This window comes from Protobothrops mucrosquamatus, unplaced genomic scaffold (assembly GCF_001527695.2).
Source record: "Protobothrops mucrosquamatus isolate PMUCROS unplaced genomic scaffold, P.Mucros_1.0 scaffold3248, whole genome shotgun sequence".
Taxonomy (NCBI): domain Eukaryota; kingdom Metazoa; phylum Chordata; class Lepidosauria; order Squamata; family Viperidae; genus Protobothrops; species Protobothrops mucrosquamatus.
In genome coordinates, this window is record NW_015389242.1 from 44878 (window position 1) to 56686 (window position 11809).

At 36.0% G+C, this 11809-nt stretch overlaps 1 protein-coding gene across 1 annotated transcript; it reads right to left on the reverse strand.

Annotated features, from left to right (window-relative positions):
- Positions 1-294: 294 nt before the first annotated feature.
- Positions 295-9813, reverse strand: HAVCR2 (hepatitis A virus cellular receptor 2). Its single transcript, XM_015826708.1, has 6 exons — positions 9723-9813; positions 7815-8162; positions 7027-7115; positions 4630-4759; positions 2977-3016; positions 295-1687 (listed from the first exon to the last, which is right to left on the reverse strand). Exons 1-6 carry the CDS (start codon positions 9769-9771, stop codon positions 1594-1596), a joined length of 750 nt encoding a protein of 249 aa, XP_015682194.1. The 5' UTR covers positions 9772-9813; the 3' UTR covers positions 295-1593.
- Positions 9814-11809: the final 1996 nt, after the last annotated feature.

Sequence of the window (11809 nt, forward strand, 5' to 3'; positions counted from 1 at the left end):
AATTACATTGGCGACATCCTACAAAGAAAATCTTTTCAATATGCTTTATAGATGGCATCTGCCACCGGCCAGACTTGCAAAAATGTACAGTGGTTACTTACCAATGTGTTGGAAGTGTAAAAAGGAAAAGGGTACATTCTTTCACGTTTAGTGGGCTTGTAAAGAAGTACAGGTTTACTGGCTTAGGGTTTGGAAATGGATAATAGAAATGACGGGTCAAAAAATTCAATATAAACCAGAGATGTTTTTATTAGGAACATTAGAAAAAAACATAAACAAAGATGATATATATTTAATTATACATGTGGTAACGGCAGCAAGAATCTTGTTTGCCCAAAACTGGAAAGCAACTGAAGTACCTAGTGGAAACACGTTAATAAGAAAAATTTTGTATTGCGCAGAATTGGATAAGATGACTAAAGAATTAAAAAATCAGGAGGAAACAGAATATTACCTAATTTGGAATAAATTTTACAAGTGGAGGGAAATAAAAAGGAAGTCGATAGAAGGGATATAAATAGAGGAAGATTACTAGGAATGTATAGCTGTATATATAACATTTACTCTCATATGTAAAGTATGGAATGATTAGACAAAGATATATGTCAAAGATGATACACCACGTTCAATGTTTTTTTAATTCTTTTTTCTTTTCTTTTGTATCTAATAAAATGTTTAATAAAAACATTTTTAAAAAAAGAATATACATAATTTTTATCATCAGAGGGAATGTGTTTCATGCCAAGATTGTCTCATTCAGTAAACAGGAATTATGTTCAAGTGGAGCACATACTGGACTCCCCTCCCCCATTAGTCTTCCTCATTTAGCAGGCAATTAATTGCAGATAGTTTTCACACAATGACATAACATGAAAAATAAAAATCAGGATTCTTAATCAGGATCCACATGGAGAACAGCCATAGATAAGAAGCAACAAGTAGAAATCCCCTATATGTCATTGCCCCTTCAAATGCTTGAAGATTGTGGCTGGATTTCATAACAATGAAAAGATGTCTTAGGACCAAAAATGTCAACTGAGGTTAAGTCAAATCAGCATTGGATTTGGTAAATGTATTACCTACATTTCTATATCCCATCCAAATGTTCAAAAGAGGATGTATTAGGTTAGCATGTGCCAACTTCATAGGGCCATACAGCCAAACATGAGCTCATAATTTTGTAATAAGCAGCTATCCTGTGGCTGCTGTTTTTCACCAAATTTCAGCTGATAATAAAAAACAAATAAGCAAAATGCAAATGCAGTTTGTCTCTACCTGTAGCAGATGGATGACAAATAAGCAGCATAGGCTATTGGGCTTAGTGTCAGGAGAAGGGAGAACTAAGTATTGGAGCATAGTCTGAAACTGGCAGTTCTCCCGCATAGCATTAATAGGGAGAGATGCTAAACAAGGCACTATATTTCTACTGCAAGATCGTAAAACAGATTCTCTCATTTCATATCGCATACATTAATCTGACACTGAATATAAACAAAAGTGTGAATCTATATATGTCTATTGCAAGATCTCTTTTCCAAATATGCTGCTCCAAATAGAGTGCCTTCTTAGACATGAGCCTGCTAACATGATTCTTCAACTGCAGTGATAAATGTTTTCCGGCGCATGGACATCAGCATTGAGAACATTCTGAACCCCTCGAGCTGCTGAATTTGAAAATGCCACTTGACTGTAAAAATCAAAAGTACAAATCAGATTAGAATTTAACTGCCAGGATGAATTATGCCATAGACCTGCCCAGATGCTATAGGAATTCCAGCTGGGCATGAGTGCACTACTACATTATGATTATTAGCCGATCATAGCCTTACCTTCCTCTTTGAAGACATTTAAATTGCAGACTATAATCATCTCCTGCAATTTTCATTTTTAACTATACATCCAGGAGAATTACACCTTTCACATCCTGAAATTCCCTTCATTCAGCTTACAGTACTTATATTGAATGCACATGTTCTGCTTCGCTATCAAACCTCCATGATTCAACTTAACAATATGGTTAATTTGGTGCCAGTGTTGCAAGAGGAAGAGATGCTATTTTGATCCACTTTCTGCATTAAGTGTTCTGTCCTAAACACCATACAATATAATGTGTCATCCATTTTCATCTTTTGAATTATTAATAAATTCACTTCCCCATGCATCTTAATGATGCTATAACAGCATCCTAGCAATCTCCCAACTATCACTTATTGTGGAAAAATATTAGAAAATGGCATAGGAAAGCCTTCACAGCAAAATTCAGAAAATTCAGAAAAAAATTAATCCTCATTTTGAGTCATGTATGATTTCTGAAAAATCTGGCTGATTAGCAATGAATTGGTATGTGTGGGTGGGTGAATGTGCATAGAATTTACATAACTCACTCAAAATATCTCAAGCCAAAAACGAAACAAAAACAGGAACTAAACTTTTTTATTTCAACTTTTCTTCCTCCTTTATTACTTCCTCCTTTCTTACTAATTTTAGAATGCATGGTTCTCCCTGAAATGTTCTTCTCAAAAAAAAATACAAAAGACATGTTTATTTATTTATTTCTTAAGAAATGCCAAGAAAATTACCAAGTGCCCACTGCGATTGTTTTGTTTAAACAAAGTTTTTTCTTTCAGCAACAAAACTAAATTTAATATTAAAAATCCCTTAAGTTTCAAATTTGCTGGGTTTTGTTTTTAGATTTGTACAGTACTTGTGTCTATTTGATCACATGAAGCATTTCCTGTGTGTATGAGTGCTGAGTTAGTAGTCTGAAATACATGGAACTATTTCTGTGCACCCAGTAGATTTGAAGTGATAGCTTTCCATGGTTAGGATCTATTGGAATCAGCCTCTTTGAAGGTTAATGCATGCATGAACTGTTAATATCATATTCATGTACTGTTTTTCCTTGTAGCAGTTGTACAATAAGTGAGGTTTTTATTTTACTACCATTCAAATAGAAACAGATTTAATAGTAATTACCTTGCAGAATTAATTGTCTTCTGCTTCTTGTGTAGATACCCTGCAAGGTAACCAGAGCAACAAAAAATCTTCACTTGAAAGAAGATGAAAACAATTTGCTCGATTATTTCAAGAATGAGACATATATACAGGAAGATTCAACAAAAGGGGCAACTTCAGGCAACTATAGGCCAACTATCTGCTCACCAACAACTTTCAAATTGCTAACTGGAGTGGTAGCTGATGAAGTCCAGCAGCTTCCAATTGAAAACAAATTCTTTCTACCTGAGCACAAAGGAAACTGCCCAAATAGCAAAGGAACAAAAGATCAGCTTCTAATTGACAATATTATTTTAGAAAACTGCAAGAGAAGAAAGTCCAACTTGAATGTAGTTTGGATTGATTATAAGAAGTCGTTTGACTCTCTGCTACATGACTGGATAATCAAATGCCTAGAAATAAGAATAGTCAGTAGAAACATCAGAAGCTTTGCATAAAGATCAATTGCACAATGTAAGACAAGTTGTTGGTCAGTGGTGATAGACTGGGATGGATTAATATCAAGTGATGAATCTTTCAAGGAGACTCATTATCACCACTACAGTTTTCTTCTGTAAGCAATACTGAACAAATAAGGGCTATAAAAATATCAAAAACATCTTCTAGGTTATACCACCTCCTTTATATGGACAATCTAAAGCTGTATGGAAAAATAGCATCTGACACAGAATCATTGCCTAATGATGTACTATCCATATTTATAGCCAAGATATTGCAACGAAATTGGACTGGACAAATGTGCTATCCTTACCATCAACAAGGGGAAAATAATGAAAACGGAAGGAATCAAGATCCCCTATGGAAATAACATAAAGAATCTGGAGGAAGAAGATCACTACAAATACCTGGGCATTCTTCCAGCTGACAACATGAAACACACTAAAATCAAGAAGGTCAGAAGTGAATATATAATGAAGAGTGAAGAAGATTTTAAAGTTCAAACTGAGTATAGGAAATACCAATCAGGCAATTAACACTTGGGCAATTCCAATATTAGATATACAGTACAGCTGGAATAATGGACAGGACTCAACCAGAATTAAAAGCCCTGGATAGAAAGATTAGAAAAATAATGAGAGTGGATCATGCCCTTCATCTACGCAGTGATATTGACAGATTCTACTTATCAAGGAAAATAGATAGGTATGGAATGATGAAAATACACCAGTCAGTTGAAAAAGGAAAAATGGGCATTGAATAATATCTAAAGGACAGTGAAGAAGACGCACTGAAGCTATTATATCATGAAGGCTTACAGAAACCAAAGTGGCCTACAACAGGAGTCTCCAACGTGTGGGCGACAGGGCCATGGGAATGGTTTGCACATGCACGCGAGCCCCAGCACCACCACCAGTGCCGCCATGGGTGCGCGCAGCCTGCTTGCATATGCACATGAGTGCTAGCGCCTTCATTGTATGTGCAGCCCTCTTGTGCATGCAAGCATGCACATTTCCCTACTCCTCCCTTTCCCTCTGGGCTGCCAACCTGGAAAAGTTGGGGAGCTCTGTCCTATAAGAAAGACCAAATAAAGTATAGCAAAGAGACATGGCAAGGCAAAGTATTACATGGCCAGTACAAAAAAAAAACCCTCTTAATAAAAATCACAGGACTTACACTTTATAATTAGCAGGATTATAATGATGAATATAATTGCACATGCTCCAATACCAATGTATAGGCCTATCCGATAACGTGGATTCTTCCCTTGCTTCTTTACCATTGTAGACATAGGCAATGAAATATTCTGAAAAAGCAAATAAACAAAAAACATCACATCAAAACCAGACTGAGCTGAAGAATTTATTTATTTATTTAATGAAAGCTATCCAGAGTTAACTAGAGCCAGCAACCTCTAAAGTATATTGATTATTAGCATTATTATTCATGAAAGTTAATGGGACATTTATCCCATCAATTCAAGATTTTAATTTAAGAAAACCATTTATCAGATTACTTCTCATTCATTTGTTTCAAACTCTTCCTCAGAACTGACACTTCAGTGGGGGGTGTTCTGCATGTGTGTGTGTGTGTGTGTGTGTGTGTTTAAGAAAGATTTGTTCAAATTTTAAAAATATAAAGTTATAAATTCAAAATTTGGCCCACAAAAGACTCAACTGGCTCTCACCCTTATGTTGTTTGGGAAATTAGTCACAAAAAAGTAACAAAATGTTGTGTAAGTGTTCAGATAAGCTCATCTTTGGAAAATTGCTAAAAAAGAAAAGCTAAAAGAAGAAGTGGGGAGCTGAAAAAAAACAACAACAATGCCATCAGCGGTTAGTAGCAGTCTTAAGATGAGACATGATGGGAGCAGTGGTGGGATTCAGCCAGTTCTCATCACTTCAGCAGAACCGGTAGCTAATTTTTTGTTGTCCAGGCCCAGAATGGACTTCCAGAAGTGGCATCCACACAGAGAACCGGTTGTTCATATGTTTGAATCTCACCACTGGATGGGAGACTGTGAAAATAGTAGAATACCTATCTAGCAGTAAAGTAATTGCTGTTCCACTTATAATTCTCCTTAGAACTTCGGGGATGTAGATACTAATAGTATTTGGATACACACATGTGCATGCACACACAGTATTCCAACTGTGATTCCCTGTCTCCATCAGTGGTTGTTTATTAAGTATGTCACAGAAAAATGAGTAAAATAATAACATTGGCCTTCAATCTCTATTTTTTAAAATTGAATTGGAAGTTTTTAAAATTGTTTTTGCAGCCTGTGCAATGGTAAATAGAATACTCCCAGAAATGGGAAGATTTTTTAGAAAGTCCCTCAGTCTTGCTAGGACTGAGCCTCAGTGTGCCCTTCCTGAGCTAGACCTCCACAGGCTCCAGGCACTGGGTAATTGGAAACACCAGTATATTGGTGTTACCTGACCTAACCCAGTTTATCATGATCAATTATATCAAAAACTGCTGAGAGATCAAGGAGCACCAGGATGAACACCAATCCCATCCCAATCCTACCATAGTTCATTGACAATTACAACAGTATTGGCTATGTTCCAAATCCTGGCCTAAAAGCCGACTGGTGTGGGTCCAGATAATATGTTTTCTTCAGGGTCTTCTGGGATTGAACCCTAAGCATTTTCTCTATCACCTTCCCCTAAAACGGAAAGTTGGAAACTGGATGGAAATTGTCCAGGATCAATAAGTCCAAAGATAATCCCTTAAGAAGCAGATCCACCATGGCGTCTTTCAAAGCATTGGTGATTACCTTTCTTCAGACAAACAGATAGTATTGGTTACCTCCTAGGCAGTCTTAACCAACCAGAGCAGACTTGGATCTAATTAACATATGGCCAGGTTTACAAAGTGGAGAATTCAGTGCACTTTACAGAATTGAATTTATTCAAGATAATCCTATAAAACCTTGCCTCAGGCAGTTCAACAGGACATGTCCACTCAGAGTCCAATTCCCAGCAGATCCAAGAAATTGTATTTGCCAGATAGCAAGAATATTCCTCATAGTAACCCTGCACATAGTCCTGTGACACATCTTTTCCCACCCAGAATTGGGTCACCTAACACAGGGCCACCATCACTTGCCACATTTTAATCCATAGTATGGGTTCTTATATTTTGAACTAATTTGCACTTCATCTTCCTCCAAAGCCATACTAGGGTTCTCTTTATCTCTCAGAGCTCCTGAGGAAACTAACTCTGTATTTTCTCAATGCTGTTTCCATTATTTATATTCCCAGAATAAACCTCTTTAGAAGTGTCATAATGCCTTTTGATGCCTAGCATTTGAAACGTGATAGTTATGATACAGCAAGTATGGGCACACAATAATTCATGGACACCAAAACTCCCCCCTCTTTTTTTTTTCTTCAGATACTCACTCAAATTTATAGCCAATTCCTGGAAATTGATGACACTGAGGAGAAGTAGATAAAGTTTGCTAGGTTTCCAGAAGGCTTAGTATGTATAAACAGCTATCAATTCATATGCAAATACACACACACAAATACATAAACACAGAGACGCTTTTATGTTGATACTTACATTGACTGGAGATTCAGTAATGAATACCCATTTTGGTTTAGAAACAAAATTAGACGTACTGAAATATATAGGAGTTGTATGAAGCGATGCTGAAAAATAAGGGTATTAATACAGAATAAAACAAATCTGTATTCATATAACTGTCTCTCTCAATATATAGACAGAATAAGTAAAAACGTTTGAAAGACAGAATTCCATAAAATTTGTAAGGATCGTTCATTCTATTTTTTCAACATCCACCATTTTCACCTCTAAGCAAATCTTATAGAGTTAGACTGATATTTGTGTCTTAATATGCCTTTTGGGGGACATGTTTGTTTTAACTGGATTGTATAACTTGAGACAAATCATTTCAAATGACATACATACATATATTTATAAATATACACATACATATATATGTATATATACATGTATATACATGTATATATACATGTATATATACATGTATGTGCACACATACATACATAACAGTGTGTGCGTGTGTGAATAGAGTTATATCTTTTATAAAGAACACAGTAGAAGAGTTCCATATGAAATGAAACCCAAAACCAACAATGTTAATGACTATATCATAATTCATAAATAGCACATTCATAATACATAACACATGTAAATATATTTTATATATAATTTTAGATGGTAATGATACTGCAGTGAGAAACAGTCATTAGATTAGGTTCATAAAAATAATACTTCTTTTCAAACTTACAAGCATATTTTTTTAAAGCAATAATGCTCTGTAGTATACCGAAGGAGCACATGACAAATTTAAATCTTCTGCTCACCTTCCTCGATCAGTAATTTGAAAAAAATTTTGTCATCATTGAACAATCCTTGATATTCCATTCGACAACAGTATGTCCCCATATCATCTTTTGTTATGTTAACAATGGTCAGAGATACATCTCCTTGACTGACATTTCCCAATAGATGAAATTTTTCGAGTTGCCCATCTATCTCCAGATTTTCATTAATGCTGATCATTTTATTGGGACAACTACCCACTAAGGGGCAACTTCGTCCCCAACAAGTATCTGTCAGTCCATGATCCTTAACTGAATAATGACAGGGTAGAGTGATGTTTTCACCCACTTTCCCTTGTATGACAGTCTCAGCATATGATGTGAAGGAACCTGTAGAAGAAATGTTACAATTATTTTTTTTTTAAAAAAAAACAGAATAGAAGCCATAGCTTCTAAAAGAATTTTCTTCTAACCAGCTTTCCTTAGAAGAATGAAATTATCATCTGAAATGTCCTCCCAAGTAGATACTATGAGATCACTGCCTCAGTTTGCTGAGTAATACAAAGAAAATAAAAGCGGGATGGAAACACTGATTAAAGCACATACCCACGCACTCTGTGGTTACCTGCCAGGAACTCTGTTTCTTCCATCCACATCAATTTTTTATAGCTAAGTAACCTTTTTTAGAATGTTCATAAAACAAAAAATTTCAATAGCATGTCCTCACAAAGTTCCATTTAGGTAATAGTTGGTTACTAAACAGGACATCATGTTATAACAGCATCTTCACACATTGTTTTCTCAGCCTAGCAAAAAAGCAACTGTTTTCTTAGCAGACTAGGTGTTATCTTAAATGAAAGAACACTGAATTACTCAGTTGTTATGAGGGGAAGACCTTTTGTGGTTCAGAGCTAGGATATGATGAAGAGTCACCTTACAGGGGGAAATGGGCAGCAAATAAGTAAGTAAGTAAGTAAGTAAGTAAGTAAGTAAGTAAGTAAGTAAGTAAGTAAGTAAGTAAGTAAGTAAGTAAGTAAGTAAGTAAGTAAGCAAGCAATCAATCAATCAAACAAACAAACAAACAAACAAACAAACAAACAGACAGATAGATAGATAGATAAAATTCTGCTTTTAAAAAACTTTAAAAGCTTATTTTTGTTTTTGACAGTTTGTTTCTCATATTTCACACCATTTTTGTCACTATATACACTGGACAGAAGGCCACCTTTTCCTATTTCATTCTTATTTTATAAAACTGGGAAAATATAATTAAGTCACATATTTGTACAATGGAAATAATTCTCTATTGAGAAACCTCAAAGGGTCTTAGCATATAGTTGTCACTGCTATGTGTTTTAAGCCAGATAACCATGAAAATTGGAATTAATCTTAGATATATAGTCTCAACATAATTACAACTAATCCTTTCCAAGTGACATTAATGAAGATTACAGATCACCCACTGCCTATAATCAGTTGTCCTACACAGGGTAATCAAGAAACGTCAAATTTACCAATGTTACTTATAAAAGTGTATATATTTTATTTTGACTTTTGCTTTTTTTTGCACTCATACTAGAAAAAAGATTCAGATGTAATACTGAAAATTAATAGTATCAACTTTAATGAACACTCTAAATAAGACTGGTGGTGGTGGTAGATTAATGTAAACATGAATACTACCTTTATTTCCTACAATGTCAAAGATAATATATGAAGATGATGTCAATATATTATAACTTTCAGTCATTCATCCATCCCAATTCTATCATATTTGTTCAGTCGTGAACCACCCCAACTTGCACCCTAGTATTGGAATGGCAGCTTTAAAATACATGCAATAACTTGCCAAAATTCTGACCAAAATCATACTACCAAATCCTCTAAGAGACTGAAGCAATACTGTTACAAAGATGTTATCCATGTGTAGCTTTAGGAAAATGTAGTTACCTGTTAATACCACGAGCAGGATCTGTTTCAGAAGCAAGCAAGAACACATGGCAAAGGACCACCCACAGAAAAGATTCCCTTCTACCTATTTAATAGAAGGCTTGTTTCCCAAACAAGTTTCTGAACTTCTCTGACTTCTGACTGCTGTGTGTCATTAATCACAGTGCCCTTTATGTAGCTTTGGTCAGAACTTCCTCTTCCTGTCAAAAATTTAGCACTTTCTAGAGAGAAGCCTTGCCTGAAACAGTTATGTGGGCATGACTATGCACATGTCCAAATTTAATGGAATGGAATGGAAGAAAAGAGGAGAGGAGAGGAGAGGAGAGGAGAGGAGAGGAGAGGAGAAGGGAAGGGACGGGTCGAGAAGAGAAGAGAAGAGAAGAGAAGAGAAGAGAAGAGAAGAGAAGAGAAGAGAAGAGAACCATTTCAAAGAATTGGATTTCTGCTGGATGTGCCTTAGCTTTGAAAGGCTTACAAAGGACATGACCCCAAATTGAACAAAAAGATAATTTCATACTTGGGGCTCCTGTATTAAAAACATCTTATCTTTAGATGCTGCATTGCAAATTCTTGGCAAATGTGGTGCTACCAAGGGGGCATTCCTACCAGAGCTTACTTTTTTTCCATAAAAATTTCCACTGATAATAAGAGTTCTAAAAACAGCAATCTGAGTATCCATCTGCTTCTTGAAAGGGAGTACAGGTCCTTCCAGGGCAAGCAGATTTCCCAATTGCTGGACAAGGGAAATCCCTATCCATAGTCTCCCCAGCACTGCCTCTAGCAATATGTTTCTGGTAGGTAGGTAATGGTAGGTAAGCAGTGTCATCCAGAGGAGTGGGGGGAAAGGATCAATGAGCCAAAAAGAAACAAGGCTTCAATCACATAGTCATGGGTAGCATGTTGATTTTGTTGGGAAGTAGGACCATCTGCTTAGAAACTGAGTTGTCAGAGGAAATCCTGGAGGATTAGATTAGATTAGATCGTAGAGAGCAACTTCACCACTTTTTTAATAAACAGCTGTTTTGTTCTATCACTTGCATACCAACTTTAACTTAATCCAACCGAGCCTGAGAGTAACAAGAAGGTAGTATGGTTCTATTCCATGTTGAATGAGAAGCAGAAGGTCCCCAATACCTGTGTAAGAAGGAAAAGCCTGCATGACTCCCTTTCCATCCATTCCATTTGCAAACCCTGACCACTCTTGACTATGTCAATGAACCAACGAACAATAATACCAAATCCTGCTTAAGTCTTTCCTATTGACAGATAGGCAGAAACTGACTAAGGATGTTTTTCATTAGGAAATTGGCAGAAGCAGCAACTCAACCCTAATCAAAGAAAATTTGCTGAAGACATGGAAATCATTTATCCACACAATGTGATCCTCCTGACACCAGACCATCACCCCCAAACCAACACCTAAAACATAAAGGAGCAAAGGTTATCATGCCCACAGGGTGAGAAAGCTGCATTTTCTCCCTATTGAACCCTACGTACCTCCTGAGGCAAACATGTGCTTGTGTGCTTCCTGAACAAAGAACAGGCTTTCTTATAAATATCACTGTCCCTGTCTTTTTTAATTCATAGCTACACTGCCTGTTTTGCTGTCAAATAAACTCTATCTCAGCTCCAAGCAGTTGCCTTGTCTTTTTTGAACCTGGTCCAGTTCAATTTTCTTCTATTATCTGGACCATGGAAAGGATGGGAAGGTGGCTGAGGGGGGGGGGGTGTTGTAGAGAAAGTTTACAAATACAAAAGCATGCTTTAAATCTGGAAAAGTGTTAGAAAGAAGCTCAGACTGGCTTTACCCTAATTCACTGGGATATATGAGGAAGGGAGGGACAACCCAGTCAGACAACATTTTTATATTTATATTTGTATATTTATGAATAAAAAACACAGACTGATATTGTGTCATATTACAGCAGAATACATTTGCTTATTCTACTGGTATATGACAAGAATTATCAAAACCATCAGAAATACTTTTTGAAACCATCTAGGCATCTTTATTAAATAAATAGTAAGCTTTACCAAACTCATATAGTTCCACAATTAGTCTAAAATGTAATCAATCCAAAATTCAT

Bases quoted from the DNA above. Each gene is read 5' to 3' on its own strand.
- HAVCR2 (XM_015826708.1), bottom strand. From the start codon at position 9,771: ATGTGTTCTTGCTTGCTTCTGAAACAGATCCTGCTCGTGGTATTAACA. The intron at 8,163-9,722 runs GTAACTACATTT...TTTCTTCTACAG, and splicing joins CCTGCTCGTGGTATTAACAG to GTTCCTTCACATCATATGCT. The intron at 4,760-7,026 runs GTAAGTATCAAC...TTGCTTTTTCAG, and splicing joins TTACTGAATCTCCAGTCAAT to AATATTTCATTGCCTATGTC.